Here is an 18702-nt window from a genome sequence, read left to right as displayed (position 1 = left end):
CTCACTCTAAGAACGGTATCAGCCGAAGGTACCATTAGTTCTATTTGTCTGTTTGCGCGCTGCTTACAGTGGTAAGCACCGAGCGCGATCGCTTCGTCAGTCGCAGTCGTACCTGGCAGCAGTGTTCCAGATGGCAGCCGTGGAACTGTCCCTTCATGTCGTTGGTGAGGTCCTCGTGGTAGTCGGAGTCGTCGGCGCTCTCCTGCCGCAGCCGGATGATGATCGTGTAGCCCCGGCCGAACTTGCTCTTCAGCTCGTCCACCGTGCCGATGCACTCCAGCTGGCCCGCGAGCAGGATCCCGATGCGGTCGCACAGAACCTCACACTGCTGCATGCTGCGCTGTCCAAGTGCCTCGTTATATTATACGCGGCGCAAATGGCACCGAGTCAACTGCGCTTCACGCTACGCTAAGATACGAACGTTTAAAAATTGGCATTTAAATTTCTTACAAAAAATTTTTTTCGAGAAAAGGCGTGAAAATAACTTGTTAGGGGTCATGGTTCCTTAGGCACGGCAGGGTGTGCAACCAGCGAGCCACGAACACAGAAATAAATCAGCGTTTAAATGAGTACTACAAACACGCACTTCCAACGTTGTAGAACCTATACGACACACTTCAGGCACGCAGAACGATGAACATTTAACACGAATGAATGCTCTGAAGCACTTATAGGATGTTTAAAATTAGATAATAAAGTTGGTGTCGAAAGGCCGGACCTGGCGTCACCGACAGTATCGTGAGTCACGACGCAGTTAAATTTCCTGGCACGATATATCAGTAAGATTAGGTACTACTACATATATGCATAAGCAAGAGATGCCCATGTTGCTTCTGGCTGCGCTCCCGTGTGAAAGCGGCAGTGATCGCTTTAAACTAATCGAACCAGGGATTGGACGGTCATCGTAAGATGGTACAGATGAATAAACCGGCCCGATTTAAATTGTAACATTTGTGCCCCGAAAAACGTGCGCAGACCAGCGTTACCGACCATGACGTCAATGCGTCTATTCGCAAACTGCTTTGGATCACAGGTCCCGGGCAGCCTTGCCCTCGGTTTGAGGTTGTATTATTTTTTTTAACAGTGCAATAGTCCGTTTCGAGTACGGTCTCGATCTGCTCGATCTGCTCAAGTCTCCCTGCAAACACATCGCGCTCGCTCCCCTCTAGGTGCCTGCGAATTTCTTGAGACGCACACCGCAGCTAGTGCCACTCGTATGGGCCACTGGCTCCTAGAGTTGAGCGAGCGACAGAGCAACTTGATCATATCGATATATATCACATCGGAAGGTCAATAACCATTCGCTTCAGGACGCTTATATGGTCAATAACAACCATTCTCTACCAAATTGAGCATGCTTCGCATTACAAAGGTGTCCACTGAAGTTTAGCCTGCTAAAAGCTTGTATGGTTTAAAGTACTTGAACCTTAATTTAAAGCGCAAGAAAATAAAAGTCGAAAACTATCATTCCGGCTTCGAAATGGTTTGCAACTTTGCAAATTATCTATCGTCAACAAATTAATCCGTTATAAATGCAACAATGCGCAATCATTACACACGTTGGCCGAAGTTGATTGCCTTGCTGCGGTTAGACAACTATTCAGTGGTTGGAAATTTAGAACACTAAAGTGCAATAAATAAAGCCACAAGAACGTTTGAAGCCACACGTACGAAGACAAAATCATGTACCACATTTTATTTCCGTAGTAGCAACGATCGCAGCGCAGGAGCTTTTCTTCGAATAATTTATTTTTTAAGCTAATGTCTTCTTAGCTGACCTCACACGGGCTTGACGTACTGGGTATTTTGTAGTCACTTCTACAAAAAAAAAAAAAAAAAAAGTCTTTCCGCATTCTTAGATCGTCGTGACGAGTCGCAAGAGGTATCAAAATGTAGGTCTTAATTAGTAAAGAAGCTAAAATTAGTTTCGTAGTCGGTAAAATTAAGAATACGGGCGTAATTAGTACCGAAAAAGTCGAACATTAACCATATCGCACTATACCCCTGTAAAGGGTGCACTGCTGTGAATACGGACTTGTTGAGGCAGAGCCACCATACAATACACGTTGGGGAAAAGAAGCACGTTCGCTTATACTAAGCAGGACTCGCGCGAGGCAATCGCGTCTGGAACGTGGTTGCGGTGGTGCCCACAAAAAGTGAGAATTAGCCGCAGGGAAAGTAAAGTAATATTAACGTGCTCTACTAGTGCCAATGTAGTCGAACATTAACCACATCGCACTACACCCCTGTAAAGGGCGCACTGTCGTGACTACGGACTTGTTGAGGCAAAGCCACCATACAGCACACGTTAGGGAAATGGAGTAAGTTCGTTTATACGTACTAAGCAGGGCTCGCACGAGGCAATCGTTTCTGGAACGTGGTTTTGGTGGTGCCCACAAGGGACAATTAGCCACAGAGAAGGTAAAGTAAAATAAATAATGTGTGCGTAATTAGCGCCAGTATAGTCGACAATTAACTGTCATAAACCATAGGCTGCACAATATCCTGGATCGGCCTTTCTGGATTCTTGATGATAAAAAGGTAGGAATAATCAGGTGTCGACGCTAAGACAAGTTTAACGCAAATGTTTGGGAAATACGATACGAATACAAAACGAAATGAGTGAATAACGAACATGAAGGCAAAAGACGGAAAGAGACAGGATAGAGCTATCTTTATTCTTTATTCACTGAATCATTTTAACCACCATGTACGTCGACCTTGTCTTCTTTAGTATCGACACTTGGTTGACATTTCCTTGTGTAGGAAACGACGGTTTGTGCCATAATCGACGTAATAGAGGACCGCTAGAGCCCCTTGTGAGCGACGTAAACTAATATACAATGCCTCACTGGAACGATGGGAATTCTCCGTCAATGAACGATACTCGCGACACGGAAGAATATATTTAATTGAAAGCATACAATTCGTTTCGTCACATCCGCTTCAGCCGGCTTAGCCAACCAGCGCTCACTGAGAGTGATATCGACAAATGCAATCAATAGAGAATACAGCTTTTGGCGACTACCGGGCCGCGAAGACCTATATGCAGAAATCTGAGGTAGATTCCGGCCCCGCTGTGCATACTGACTGCTTTGTATACTACTAAACACGTATCCCGGCATGATGGTGGGACCCATCGCGGCAGTTCAATCACTACGGCATTCTGCCTCTCAGCACAACGGCGCGGGTTATGCTGTCGGCATCGTGCGAATGGGGGAAAATCATCAGTCCTGTATAGAATTTTCGACGCAAGGCGGTCAAATCGATCCCGAATTCTCCACTACAGTGTCCACCGTGGCCCCTGTGATGCCTTGGCACGTTCAAGGGACACTAAAACTAGAATATCTGAAGCGTGTTAGTAGACTACCTTTCTAGAATACCAAGGAAGCCACTCTTGCCGTAAGCAGCAACTTGGTAAGCACGAAAAGGTGCGGAAGTCTTGATGACGTCGTCTCTGTCCTAGTTACCTTCTTTAGCAGTTAAACTGCATCTTATTATAAAAGAAATAAAGACTGAACTTAATGTTTCGATATATTCTGCAGGACCACCAACAACCGAACTGCTAAAAGGTATTTTGCGATTCGTGACTTCCCAGTGACGTGCCGGGAGCCGCGTTTCCGGTCCCGAAATTCTAAATACTCAACTTTGCCCTTGATTTTCTCTCGTAAAAAGCAACGTATTCCCTCGAAATAAAAGGAATTTAAGTCCTCAAGGAAAGGCTTATCAGTATTAATTGATTCAGTGTCCGCTTAAACCCCGTCACTCGAATTTGGTGGCTGGACACAGACGGTTAACGTCCGCGAAGAAGGGTCTTGTGGCTACCCCGTCCAAAGGCCCGCAAGCGGCCCGATTGTCGTTTTCACAACGGGTCAAGGCGCCTTAGTTGCGGCATGCCGTCAACAGCTTCGCATGTGGGCCGCAGGTGGGCACCGACCTGTTGGAGGTGAGCAGGATGGCGCAGTCGGTCGACTCGCGGATGATGCTCAGGCTGCGCCGGATCTGCGCCTGGGCTGCGACGTCGACACCCGTGCTCGGCTCGTCGAGAAGGATGACGCTCGGCAGTCCCGCCAGGGCGATCGCGATGCAGAGCTTCCGCTTGTCGCCGGGACTGTGTCGACCCGATGTCGCGTCAATCAAGACATCGTTTCAGTTTGTACAACTTTGTAATAATTGCAAGTAGTTACTGTCCAGAGAACTTTTCAGCAACGATGTAATAGAGGAAAGCCGATTAATTTTTGAACAGCTGAAGGGAACCAATGGAGCTCCAAAGGAAAATATTTAGCCGCGTTAGATCGATATCTTATTCGTCTGGAAGTCTATCACCGTTTTCTGTGTGTTGCTGCTCCTAAATTGCATCACCCAGATCGAAGCGTACGAGTAGACGTTATCCCCTCGTGACCTGTGCCGCACACTCTGGATTAGCCAGTGCTGACGTCACATGAACCGTACTATATATATGTATACAATCTAAAATAGGCAGAGCCACTCTTGACTTTTCATTTTTCATCATTTTCTCGCTTGCAAATGGTATGTTCTCGCTAAGAATGACGATGTTTCTTTTTTTTTAATTTTTAATTTAAGCTTAATCTTTTAATCTAGCTCAACTTAATATTTTCTTTTATTGTCCCTTTAAAGTAGTTACTGACATTTGTTTTCATGCGTTTTGCCAAATCCTAGACGAAATACTGACAAGAATAAGACGCCTTAAATAAGTCAGAAATAAAAAACTTGTATTCGCAAGTAAGCAATATCAGAGACGTTGCAACAATGTCAGTACCAGAGTTAGTGCGCACAATAATAAAAAAAAATGGTTTTCATTTTCTCAGTTGATTATTAGTGTTCTACCACCAAAATCTGCTGGTCTTAACTAAGCGTTTCATTACCGCGTGCGACTAAATCTAATTACGCCAGCATTTTTGCGTACCGCGACTTTCAGAACACGGCCGCGGCGGCAGGTATTTGAACTCGCGACCTCGTGCCCAACAGGTTGCTTAGACTGGAGAGGTACGAAGCGCTCTTCAAGATATTTCACTGTCGTGCCAGCTGAACGGTAAAACGAAGCGCTCTACTAAGTAATAAACGCCATGAACTGTTACCATGGTGAGACCTGCACTAAGCGATGTTCCGTGTACCAGCCAGCAAGGCTTAAGGCGACGCATAACTATATCGCACCTCACAAACTATAAGCAGTGGAGCGAACTAAGGTACGGGTTTTCACAGCCAACCAGAAGGGCTACATGGAAGGATTTGTAGTGCACCATAGGTGTGCCCTCCTCCTGCCTCTGAAATAACGCAACGAATACGAATATACGAATCGAATATGAACAGGAAGCGGCAAATATCGAACCAGATATATCGAAAAGTCAAATGCATACGCCTTACATTTAAAAATTGAATATTTATGTTTGGTCTAATTACGTACCATGCTTGTACTGAATAAAAAAAAAAAGACGGCTATCGGGACCAATGGATATCAGCCTTATACACAACATCACCAACTGTCATTTTAAAATGTCGCGGGCCTGCGCGACACACGCAGCACAGTCACATCATAAGCTGGAGAAGACATCACGAGAAAGAAATGAACTGTCCGCCCATTGTCGACGGCTAGCTACGGCTTGTACTGCTCTCTACACAGCGGTATGCTGAGCCCGACGATGTCTGGTTGCAGCCGCGCTTGAAGTTCTACGATTCGCTTCATCAGCAGCGGTTCGTACCTTGTGATGAGGTACCATAACGCGTACCGAAGAGTAAACACAGGTATCGAGACTACGCGGCGCACATGTCGCATCCTTGACACCTGGCACCATACGATGCAATTTCTGCATGTCGTGACACCTGGTGGAATTTAAAGTATGCACTTATCAACGCTACGCTGCGCGTCTCTCACATCCCGCGACTCCTCGCGCGCTAGGACGCCTGTATATGGCATGCTTCCGCAGCAGCCAGCAAGCGGCGCAACTGTAGAGTAGCTGACTCCAGCGCAGAGGGCCCGGGTTCGATCCCAGTGGGAACTGTTTTTTTTTTCTCATTCCTCGTGATAGCTGCGACGGACATCGCCAACATCGCCAACCGAAACGGCTATAGGATTGAGGTCATAACAAATTACGCCGTAAAAAGTGCACGAATAAGCTCTCGACATATTGAGAGCCTGGTTGCAAATAAGCTTTCCAAATAATGGGAAAATAAACATTGCTGAAAGGCTTGTGTGCCCTAAACGCATGTAAAAGGGCCCGTTGCAAGGGGAAAAAAAGCTTACTAGTTGTACAACTACAACACTAGTAACATTCCAAATGCATTAAATGACAGGCTAAAAGCCGTAACTACGGCTTGTCCTGTTGGCTTCCGCTGCGAAACCGAAAACAAGGCTTATACAAGCCATCTTGTTTTTTGCATTACTACAAAAACTTTTGCCGTTGTTTCACGTCTGATTATTTGCCGCACTTCGTTTAGCAAATGGAGAACAGTAACAATATCTTAACAGTCGGCTGTTGCAAAACATTTGGCTAGTTTTAAGCGTTCAAAAATATCCAATAGCTCATTTCCGAATTCGCATACTTAGGCTAATAATAGCTTGTAGTATTCTAATAGCTTCTAGCTTCTGATATTCGATTCGTATTCGATACTTCGAATACCCCCCCCCCCCCCCCCCCCTCCTAATGTTTAGTGATTCGTTGAAACGTGCCCTATTGACATGTGAACTTGTTTATCTTTCTCGGGAGACCGCTTTTCCCCGCCTGACGAATGTTAAACGTTATCGTTGAGCGTAGGAAGCGCCTGCCCGTCTCGGAAGTTTCTCGAATGTTATCGACGGTTCTATCCGTCGTCTGCTGTCACCGCGCCTTGTGTAATCAGATTGCATGAGCAACACGAATTGTGCAGTAGTGTCTGGAAACCACGCGGGCACCAGCGATTACACTGGAACCTTCGACGAGCGACGTCTAAAAGCCGACGCCATAGAGAAAGAAATTCAATGCCGACGCCCTTGACCCACTGATCAGATTTCGACAATCGCCGACTACATTCTCCGCAATCGTTGTGTTTTGAGTGTAACTTGCTTTTCTGGGCACAGGTTCGCCCAATAAATGTTTCGTTACGCTTTTCACAGTGTTGCTGCCATGTTTTTTTTTTTGTATTTTTTTTCGCCACCACGACTACGTGACGCCATAGCCTTTACTGCATTGCACCGAATCGATCGAGACGGTGCATGTAAGTGTCACGTGTGAAGTACGCACGTGTAATGCTTCACGATCACGTTGGCCACCTTGGGGAGCTCCATGACGCGCAGGAGGTTATTGGCCATCGCCGCCGTGTCGTCCAGCCGGAAGCCGCGCAGGACGCAGATGAGCTCGATGACCTGAGAACAGAGGATTGCGCCCAGTCTGCCGCGTGCGATCATCGTTCGAAAAATTACGCGGGAAGTCGGAACACGACATCCCTGCGGATTCGCACTGAAAGTGTGCACTACTTAGACCTCCGTAACTTAGCGTGAGCACAGGACAGTTAAGCGTATTCGAATAGATAAATTTCCGGATCGAATAGGATACGAATATTCGAGAAAACCGACCTTCTAATATCGAATCGAGTGCTAAATATTTTCAGGCATATAAACAAAACTAAATATAAAGGTTCCTTGGAGTCAATTGGGTAAAAAAAAGAGGTGAAGCCTTATATTGATTCATATATGTAATGCTGCCAACTACACTTCCCTTCAACTGATAAGCCTGTAAGAAAGAAAAAAAAAACCATTGTATCCGGTGCACCATAACAATGGTAAGATTGTGAAACTAATAAATTATCTTAAAAATTAGAATTATAATTATGTTATTATAAAATTAACTAATAAGTAAATTAATAAAGAAAATTTGTAGCATGACGCAAGGTGAGGCGTCCTTATTTAATAACCAGAAAGTATTGAATAGATCGACGTTAGCTATTCCATGCGTTAACCCCGAAACTGCTGCTTCTCGAGCAGAATAATTCAAAACACTTTCAGCATTTCGAATATTTACGCATCGCTACTTTTATGTACTATCATGGGAGACCCAGGAAGACCACTGCATACAGATGTATTTGATAGTAAATGTAACAGCGCTCATGTTTTGGCGCGAATCATTGCACGTTTGTTCAAACGACGTGCACCACGCAGAGCTTGATAAGGCTGTCATGACCAGTAATCCTGGCCACTGGCCCTTCGCTCTTTGTAGAACTCTCAAGAATGCACCGATATATCTCAATGAGCAGCGTTTCATGACAAGATCAGCCGAATTTCGGTAACTTCTATGCTGCGTTACATAGCAGTGTTTTGGTCAGGACCAAAACAATGCTGTAACGCAACAGGGAAGTTTCGACTAAGTGCCGCAGGGGCGCACGTTATATACGCGTACGCCTTAATTTAACTCGCCCGGAGAACCCTACTTTTGAAATGAATTTGCACACGTGACAAGAGCGCCTAAGGAAACGCGCACGACACAGACTTGGTTGAAACTTGAGGGCTTGGAGATGTACCCGGGGCCGCCCTCCCACGTAAGCGAAGCAAGAGAGGCGCGCGCACCTCACGGCCGGTGAGGTGTTCGGGCAGGCCGAGCGCTTCGGGGCAGTAGCCGATGTTGGAGGCGTACTCCCTGGGCGTGCGCAGCAGCGACCACGAGCCGATGTAGACGTCGCCCGACGAGCACTCGGACGTGGCGGTCAACAGCTGCATCAGCTTCGTCTTGCCAGACCCGGTCACGCCGATGATGCCCAGGCACTGCGAGTCCACGGCGAGGTGAGGGCGGCGCGCACAGCCGCGAAAAGCGACAGGCCACGTACCTGGCCGCGCTTGAGCGCAAAACTGACGTTGTTGACGCCACGGCACGGCCCGAACGACTTGGTGAGCTTGCGCACTACGAGGGCGTACTCGGGCGACTTGGGCTCCGACGCGAGCTTCTCGACCACCGCGGACTCGTGGGCGACGTCGGAGTCGAGCGGCGACGTGGCCAGGCGTGGGCCTTCGTCGTGGTTCGGCGACAAAGCGGGGTCTTCGCGCCTACGAAACTGCGCGCGACGAGTCGACGGAATTGAAGGGCGCGATTAACTCCGAGATCCGCGAGGTGAAGAATGTTTCGTGAAAGCGCAGAGTTTTCTACGACTATTACTATAGAGGCCACTCTGGAAGCTGCAAGTATACGACGGTTTAGCCAGGAATGCTGTACTGGACGTTGTCAAATTCTGGAATGGCGGCAGTTTGAGCCAATCATAGGTCGTAGCAGCAGTCTGGGGCTCTCTGATTGGCTCAGAATGCAACCATTGCCAAAGCAGAAAATACGACGTAATTTAACGTTGTCGAGAAAAGCAGCCCTGCATGGGAGTCATTTGCCTACACTTGATCTTGCTGGCTTCAAACGGATTTGTGACTTCTCAAACGAATTCATTTGTAGCCATATAGTGCGTTATCAATGCAACAATTCGCAATGACAACGCACGCGCCCAGAAAAACGCTTCTGCATTTGATTGCGCTTGAATTGTGTTGATTCGTAATTTAGGCCAATAAAGGCAGATTAAAGCGTAAACAGCACATCCACAAAGATGTCTGTATGCACAGGCACGAAAATCAGACAAACCAATGTACTAATCATAATTCTTATGGTATTTGAAAAAAATATCTGCGGGAGTGTTTCCTCTAGAATGTTTAGTGGGACACAACCTCATAAACGGGAAAAAAGGTCGGTCGGAACATAGGGTCTACCCCTAAACTTGATTTTTCCTGACGACTACTCCCTATGTGCTAAAGGCAGCTCAAGATGAGGGGCCACCTTAGCTGTTATCTTTTTTTTTAATCTCGACGTATATTATAATTTATGGCGTATATACCTGAAAGGGAAACGCTGTCATCGAGCTGAGAGTAGCACGAAGCTACAAAGGCAATCCGTACATGTTACTCGCCAAAATTACCATACTGATGAATCACTTATGCGGCCTTGCAAGTTTTGAGAAATTTTCCTGCACAAAAAAAAAAAACACTGCTAAAATTTGAGAACATGCCTTGAAATCTATGGCGTCACAATGACGTGCTAGCGCCGAGGCTCCGGCGCTTAATTTTAAACAAAGGTCAAAGTTTGACCTCGATTTTAATCGATCTTTTAACACAATCTAACGAACACATTTCTGAAAGCATACCCTGTCATCCTTAGCCGTCTCAGTGTCCTTTCTTTGTTGTCGCTTTATACTCGCCTCCAAAAAAGAAAACGTGCGAGCTCATTCTTTTCTCGTTCCTTTCTTTGCCAGCACTGAATGCGAAACGCAGCGCCTGCCGCCATCTTCGTGAAGCCGCGCGCTCTTTCTCACCCGCGCGAGCACCTTCCTGCGCAGCCTGTGGTACGGCGCGGCGTCCATGAAGGCGACGAAGGCGAGGAGCACGACAGCCTCGACCAGCATCACGTACACCTCGATCATCACGGCGCACGACAGGTCGTACGGCTGGATCATCGTGCGGCGGCCACCGTCGACGATGTTCGCGCTGCTGGCGTTGCGCGTTGGCAGCGCTGCAAAAGAAGCGGCGGCCAGGCATCAACGGCGTCGCTGTAACAGTCCGTCCACTGCGGGGGCGAAGGTTTCTCCCGGCGATCCCCAATTAGCCCTGTCTTGCGCCAGCTGACTCTTTACGCCTCCAAATTTAGCAGTTTCATCGCAACACGTAATTCTCTGCCGTCCCCGATTGCCCTGCCCTCTCGCACCAATTTGCTCGAGCCAATCGCCCATGCCCAATTATTACAACAAAGCGGTACGGCGGCAGCTCCTACTCTGTACTTAGGGAAAGAGAAATCATCTGGGGCATCCACAGAACCGATTTCTTTGGTGGGATAGGTAAGAAGCAGATGGATTAATTAGTAGCATCGAATCTAGTAGTTTTACTAGATACGCCGGAAAGTGGATCATTTAACCAAATATGAAACGTCATTGTTAAATTGTAACTTAGGAACACAAAAAACAAACGCACCATGAGCGCAGGGGAAAGCAAGGAACAAGGACGAAGGAGGTGAGCCGACAAACATGGCGCTCAAGTGGCAACTGAAATGTTTATATATATATATATATTACAGTTGAACTTCGATATAACGAAGTAGGTAACATTGGAAATATGCTTAGTTATGTAGAAATTTCGTCGTATTGAAATTCTACCTTCTATGCAAGTAAGTACAGCCGCTGATCGATATTTTCCTACATGAATAGGGACCGCAGAATTTCCCGAGTTATCGGGCAATCGAAAAAAACAAATTTGAATGAGAAAAAAGCCATTTCGATGAATTTGGGAGTCGGCGACGAATGATACGTCTTCATACCACATCAACATCTTCACATAGGCGGTACTAATTAAGCGAAGCCATGCAGCCACGCTTTCGCACTGCACTCCGCCCCTGCGGCTGATAGATTCTCCCGCACTGGGACGACGCTATCGTGACAAGCACCGGCAGCGGGGAGCGAATGCTTGGTCTGCCTCTTGCTTCAACGGGTCACCGAAACTTCAATGCTAAGCGTGCGGGAAGACAGCTTACACGATATCACGCCGTCTCGGCACGCCCACTATTTGCACACGCAGCAGATTACCTGTAAAGAAGGGTTCGCGGCTGCGTATGCGCTCGGCCGTGCTTGCAGCCATGCACAGCCACGGCCAAGATGCGCGCCAGAAATCGCGACGCGCGCCATAAGGCATTCTTGTGCGCGCATGTGTCTCTTTCTTTCCGTGTCTAGTTCGCACTTATCATTCGTTGTGGAGTATGCCGGCGTGGCACCAGGAATGCCGACCTTTCTTTCTTTTTTTTTCTAGGTGATGCTATTTCGCCTCCACGACTTCGTGCCCACCACGGCGACGCAGAAGCCGGTGTCGGTCCTCACCGTTGCAGCAGTGCTTGAGCGAGACGGTGTGGCTGAGGTCGACGGTCCGACAGGCGATGGCGAGCTGCTCCTCGCCGGCCTCGCAGATGTCGTTCTCGCGCCGCAATCGCAGCAGCTGCGCGATTCCGCGCGTGAGCGTGAACGTGGGCACGCCGCGGAACAGGATGTCCAGCGCCCGCGGCACCAGCGACAGCAGCCGCGCCTCGGCCACGGTCAGCGTGAAGTGGACGATGACCGCCTCCAGGGCGCCCACCAGCCCTGCGAGCCGTAAAAACGAGTGGGCACGTCACGCGGTGCGGTCGCGGGAACCACGCGCGCGATGCACGGCTCGCACTGACGTCACCGTGGCCGTCGTGTACGGGGTGCCACTCTTATGCCCCAACTACTGGCACGCGCCGGAAAGCTTCGGCGCGCGCCGCAAAGTCAGGTCCCAAAGAAACGCCACCGCACGACAGGAGGGTCTTGCGCTGAGCGACAAACCGATAACAGTGATATGACCGGGTGAAAAACGGTCATAGCTGCAGTTTCACCCGCAAATTATTATGCAATTACACGAAATGAAGTTCGTAGGCTCTTGCTTTTCTTTTGTTTTTTATCGGCCGCATTAAGTTGCAGTAAACGTTCGCTTGGCTATTGAACAAGCGTGGTGTCCCGCGCGCACAGACAAATACGAACAGATCTCGCTCCATGATCGCGAGCCCCCGCTTCAGTTCACAACGCTGGCGTCACACAAAGCGCCGGCAACGGGGAGCGCGAAGGCTTCGCGTTGCCGCTCGCTTCACTTCACGGCGTCTCCGAAACACATCGCGTTGTCAAATGCCGCGAAGCCGCATTTGACAGAAATAGGCGCACCTATCTAAACGTCGACCAGTTTATCCCTCTTTAACTCATGTGACAAGTCTTGCAAAGCCACGCGTTCTGCGCATCAACGTGGTCCGTGTGTGGCGCACGGTATCGTAGATGCAAGGAGCCGGTATTTTTCTTTTCTTTCTTAAGCGCAGTGAAATACGCAACGAAACCGAAACTCACCGGTGAAAAAGATGAAGATGACCATGATGGAGAAGCCGAAGGAGCTGTCCTTGAAATGGGTGGACACCACGTAGCAGAAAGGCACCATGGACAGACCGTGCGCCAGGAAGAGCATCGACAGCACCGCTACAGGACACAAGCATGCCATTGTGACACCGTCACTGTCACAGAAACCATTACGATTGCTTAGCAAGCTCTTCTGAGGTAGTCGCGGAGACGTGCACGAGTGCACCGACTAATCGTGCCGACTTTTTCAGTAACGTGTGTCCTTGATTCCATCCCTGTTCTGGCGTCGCGCCTTTTCCTTCGCTACAGCATTTAATCGCGGAATTTCGGGGTCCATTCAAGACGGTCGCGCTGCACGAGCTGTTCGTGTAGAAGTTTTCGGAGGAAGAAATCTGAGAAAAAGGCAAAATTTAATCGCAGTCAATGTCTGCGATGCTGACTGTGGAGAAATGCGAGATTATCGCAACCGTGCAGGCTACCGAAAACTCCCAATTGACACAGTTGTCAACCGGGCCGCCTCCGGTCCCGTCACGACACCGGCTTCCGTCAGGGCTGAGCTTTTCATCGCCCTGTTCATCCTCGGTCATTAGACGCCAGCGACACTGGCCGCATCGGCCAACCAATGTGCCTCGTGACTCAACGAAACTTAATTATCTTTCGCGGGCTTTAACAACAATGTGCTCTGCGCACCGATTTATCGAGCAAGGAAAGAAATATATACATTCACAAGGTATGGCCTCTGAGATCTGAAAGCGCACATATTCTCAGAGGCCATGTCCATCTTTTATAGCCGCCTTTGACGTTTAGGTTAGGTTAGGTTAGGTTAGGTTGAATTCCAGCCGGTTAAAAGTGCTATAATGCGGTACTAATTCAGAGAAAACCAGATTTTGTTTATAAGCATCGCGCGCTGTGCAGCTGCCGCTGTGACAGTTTAAGGTCAGTCCCATCTAGACTATATCCCTGTCAAGCGGGCAAGTTAAGTGCACTTACGAGGAGTGCACTTCGGACCTTGAGTGACACTTTAGGCTACGCGGTACTAAATACGCCTTTCCTTGACCGCCTTTCGTCGACCTAGTCAATATTTTGCACCCTTCTCATACAAAATTGTCAATTAAAGGCGGCTGCTCTAAATGTCGTAGATGCATTTCGGTCAAGACGTACACGCTAATCGCTTTGTCATTCAGCTGCGTTTCAATTTCCAGCCATTTTTCCAGCTTGCGACCACCCTGCATGTCACCGCCTCCTTTGTGCGTCTTTTCTTAACTCCTTGTGGTCTAATTCCGCCCTTCACTGGTGTGTCGCTACAGTCAATATTTAGCTTTCCCTCCCGATTGCCTGAAGCCCGCCCAACGCGAATCGAAGTCCAACCGGTGTTGCTAGACTTTCGCTAAAATGTATCCCGTCACGCACTGCACCTTAATTCACTTTACTCCACCTTAAGTCACCTTACTCAAGCTTGTTCGAACTTTAATTCTGCATTACTACTGACGTCATACAAGACGCTGATGAAGTCACTGATGATGATGATCTTTGTAGCCACTTGTTGCGGACAACGCCGGCTTTTCTGCCTCACGGGACATAGAATACTTTCGCATTAAAGAACGGCGGCTTCCCAGCCAATGAATAGTGAAAGAAAAATAAGTAGCCACAATATGCGGCCCCTCGGCGAGATGACCCGCGGAAGCATGACGTAACGGCACGGACGGCCTCTCCTCGTGAGATGTGTGCGCCGTCGTCTACATTTCAAGGGTTTACTGACGGGCTAGTTGGCTCACTATGACAGAAAGAATAGCGCTTCAAGACGGGACACAGGATGGCACTGCCTTTACGGCTTTATATAAAAGGACAAGCAAGATAATAAACACGCAGTTGCTAAGTCAGCGTAGTGCGTGCGTGTGGTTCCTCCTCTGCGTCCCGTGTTGAAGCGCTGTTCTTTTCTGTTGTCTATACATGTCTCGCGTCAAAGCGAGCGCGCGCGGTGCCTGCGTGTGTGCTGTACTCGCCGATGTATTCGGGCCTCTTGAGGTATCGGTGGCTGAAGCAGATGGTGGGCACGAAGACGAAGGCGCAGGCGGCGGCCAGCGCGGTGTCGAAGACGAAGTTGCTGAACCAGTAGACGATGCCGGACACGCCGGTCATGAGCTGCAGCCGCTTGAACTCGCCGCACAGCTCCGTGATGGGGAACACCACGAAGCTGGCCGCGTGGAAGCACAGCGCGAGTGGCACGAAGATGCCCATGAGCACCTCCACGACCAGCGTGTCGGCGCTGAGCGGCACGCCGCCGAAGAAGAGCTTGCTCTGCAGCAGCTGCTGCAGGTCCTGCTTCTCGTCGGCGCCGCCCCGGTGGCGGCCGGTCTCGTTGCTGTACGGGTGGCTGACGAGCACGAACCGCGCCGCCGGCTGGTCCGTGATGTTGCGCAGCACCGCCGAGTGGTACAGGTTGACCAGCAGCGGCGCCGCGTGCGGGCACTGGCCGTTGTACCACAGCGTGGGCTGCAGCGCGCCGAGGACGCGTCTGTACGTTGCGGTGTCGGCACCGGGCGCCGCCATTACCGTCACTGATACCTTATATATACACATACATAAGCTCGGGGGCCGACTGGTATACGACGACGACTACGCACGCGTGTGACACGTCTTGTCCGTCAATCCGCACTGCTAAACGTACGCGCTGTGAGAAATTCGGGATAATTTATCCTGCAGATGGTTCCACAGACTCCGTCAGCGTTGCCGAAGGGCAATCGGCTATATCGTGGTTTGTACGCCGGTTGCTTGCCGTCAAAATTACCGATGCTACTTAAACTCGGTTCGCTCAGTCCTGGAGGAAGGCCACGCGTGAAAAAATGGCCGAGATTTCGGCGCAATATAACTTTGCCGCCTATAGAGCGAAACATTTAAGTGGCTGCGATGTGGAAGTTATTTCTGACGAATTTTCGCCGCGGCGTTGTCCGGCGCCGACGGCGCGTTTATTTCGCCAGAGCGCGATAGCGGCACTGTATACAGTCCCTGTCGAAACGTGCTCCACGTGGTCCACGAGTACAGCTGGTAATCATGCGCGTCTGTCAGCCACGATGGTTACCACTTGGCGCGAAGGAGACGCAACATACACGTCGTAAATTCGCTTCCCTTCTGGTTATTGTTGTAAGCGCCAGCAGACGCAAGCTGGCCCTTAGCGTTCACACAGGCTCGGCCCTTTGAGACTCCGCGATAAAGCAAAACGCTGCTCCTCAGCTCATCTCTTTGGTTACCGCCGCTGTGTCCGCTGTGTCTTGGCGATCTGCTGCCCAGCACACCGTTGCGGGTATGAACCCCGGCCGCGGAGGACGCATTCTCATGTGTTGTGGAATGCAAACAATCTAGTATGTATGTATACTATACTCAAGCATAGACGCAGGTTAAGGAAACTCGGGTGCGTAAAATATTCCGGAACCCTTTCCATACAGAGTCTCCCCTATAGCCCTGGTGCTGTCACAGTCCATGAAGGTGACATCTGCCTCCGAGAAGGAAAATATATTTATGGTCAAAGTAAAAAACGCACTGCAACGGTTGCAAAGTATGTAATGCCCCGTAACTAGGCCCGTAACTAGGAGGACAGTTAGGGGGCCCTAATACTTATCGCCGCGGCGATATACTGCTCGGCCAAACTGGCACATATGTCATTATATGCTCATGTCAATATATGCATTATATTTATTATAGCTAGCTGTCATATGTTAGCGATGTGCTTGATACACACGCGAAAATAATTTTATATAAATCGTATATAAATGGGCCACCGTTGTTCACGCAAAACCACTCCAAAAAATAATTGCTGGGTTCGGCCCTGATTGGTCGGTAATATAGCATGCAGAAAAAAAAATTAGGACAGCATATACTTAAGCGGTAATACATAAAAATCAGTCATAAGTTCGCTAGCACGTAATTCGTATTCTTTATAATGCAAAGTTAACATCAAGACAAACCTTTATGCGTGCCTACTTCTATCGACAGTGATGGAACAAATGAGTGCCTCAGGCGGGAGCCAAGGTTTCGACGAAGGGACTTATTTTAATCAGCTCAACAGCTGGCGAATACAAGTCTCTCAGCTTCCTCTTGGCCTTTGTCATGTTTGGATTTCTAATCGCATGTTGTCATTTCCCAAGTTTCGCGCAGTTAGTACATCCAACAGTCGGCATGAATCAAGCAGCCACTCAGTGTCCTGGACGTTTGCAATGAATATTGGGGCGCCTAAATTTACACAGTGGGTTAAGCTCGATTCACACGCTCCCACCGATCGCCGATTCACGCCCGTATATTAGACCAACCCCCCAGTCAGCCCTCCACCTCGGTTCAAGAGCTGGCGAGATTTCTGGGAGATCGTCTACGTAGCCTTTCTGTGCGGAGCGACTGCTCGGCCGCGAGCCACGTCATGCTCGTCCACGTACTGAATCGGCGATACGTCACGTCGTCTTGTGAATACAGCTTCATGGGGGACTCCAGACCAATCCTGAATACCCGTGGTTCATTCCCGTGAACCCCAATGTGGGCGCACATTTATATATATTTTTAGCGCATCCGGTATATGCAATGTCGGTTGCGGATTACCGAGTTTACCGGAGGCATAAACGTGAGCGGTCGGGCTGGTGGCGCATAGCTCAACCAGACACAAAGGGCTATTATGATAGTAACCAACTGCATTTTACTTCGTTACTGGTGCATATTTTCGGCAGTGGCGCAAACGTAAACACGTTGCCTTAATTTTTTTTTTTCGACAATAACACTCATGAACACGAAAGCATGTCTGTAAGGCATTATGGTTAAACGAAGCTTCGCAATATGTTGCTATGCCAGTGTCCGTTAGCCTGGTATTATGAAAACTCACTTGCTAAACCGGAATACCGGAGATGCTAAAACTCCCCTAACGCAATAACACCTGCGTACACTGCAGACGTGTTTTTACATTCCGCCCCAATTGAGACGCGGTCGCTGTGGCCGAGAATCGAAGCTGCGACTTCGTGCACCCAGCAGCGCGACACCACAAAACGATGCTGCTGCGCCGCGCCGACGGGTGCCCCAACCGGTCTCGGCATACACGGGCCAGAGGAAAACGATGGACACCGACCGTGCTGTTGGCCATGAAGACGATGCCGAAGAGCATCCGGTAGTTGTAGATCCTCGGGTGCTCCTCGGCGTAGTCCAGCAGGCGCGAGCTGGTGTGGTCGGAGCCGATGTAGACCGGCCGGATGTCCTCCTCGGCGAACAGCTTGCGCAGGTGGCGCGCCACGGGGTCGCCGCGGCTCCGGTTGGCCGAGACGAAGCTCAGCGGCGAAGACACGTGCAGGGCCCTGATCGTGTACTGCAGCCGGTCCTTGTAGAAGTCGGACGACACGATGTCCTCCTCGGAGAAGAGCCGCTGCAGGTGCGTCGCCAGCAGCAGCACGCACACCGGAACCACCCAGCGGACCTGCGACAGGCAAGCGCCCGTGGTTTTGCGCCCGAGAGCACAGCTGTGTAGCTCCGGGCGAGTTGGTTCCGAATTTCGACGAACGGCGCGAAACGGAAAACGGAGGAGACGAGAACGGGCGCAGTCTTCTAGTTACCCTTACTACTAAATCCGGTGTTAATGCGATTAGCATTCTTAGGATACTTCACGCATTTTCCGATGCCCACCTAATCACGAACGGCGGCCGAGAGTCGTCATTTTCCTTAAAACAAATGATTCATTCATTATGTCCGGATCTAACCGTTTTCATTCACGCCAACTTGGATCACTGGGTACATGTGCCGCTCTTCAATGACCTCGTCTGAAGA

The 18702-nt window shown here is 49.4% G+C and overlaps 1 protein-coding gene across 1 annotated transcript in view; it reads right to left on the bottom strand.

The window, feature by feature from the left end:
- Positions 1-18702, bottom strand: part of LOC126539539 (phospholipid-transporting ATPase ABCA3-like) — a 143470-nt gene that overhangs the window by 4301 nt on the left and 120467 nt on the right. Inside the window, exons 14-23 of the mRNA XM_072285242.1 lie at positions 18014-18355; positions 14899-15405; positions 12907-13141; positions 11878-12135; positions 10330-10526; positions 8815-9039; positions 8558-8752; positions 7239-7360; positions 3938-4111; positions 113-335 (exon numbers count right to left, since the gene is read on the bottom strand). Coding sequence (XP_072141343.1) covers positions 113-335; positions 3938-4111; positions 7239-7360; positions 8558-8752; positions 8815-9039; positions 10330-10526; positions 11878-12135; positions 12907-13141; positions 14899-15405; positions 18014-18355 — 2478 coding nt within the window. The remainder of the gene's footprint in view (positions 1-112; positions 336-3937; positions 4112-7238; positions 7361-8557; positions 8753-8814; positions 9040-10329; positions 10527-11877; positions 12136-12906; positions 13142-14898; positions 15406-18013; positions 18356-18702) is intronic.

This window comes from Dermacentor andersoni, chromosome 11, assembly GCF_023375885.2.
Source record: "Dermacentor andersoni chromosome 11, qqDerAnde1_hic_scaffold, whole genome shotgun sequence".
NCBI lineage: Eukaryota > Metazoa > Arthropoda > Arachnida > Ixodida > Ixodidae > Dermacentor > Dermacentor andersoni.
The sequence above is the reverse complement of the archived record's forward strand: the minus strand, read 5'-3'. Positions and strand labels throughout refer to the sequence as shown.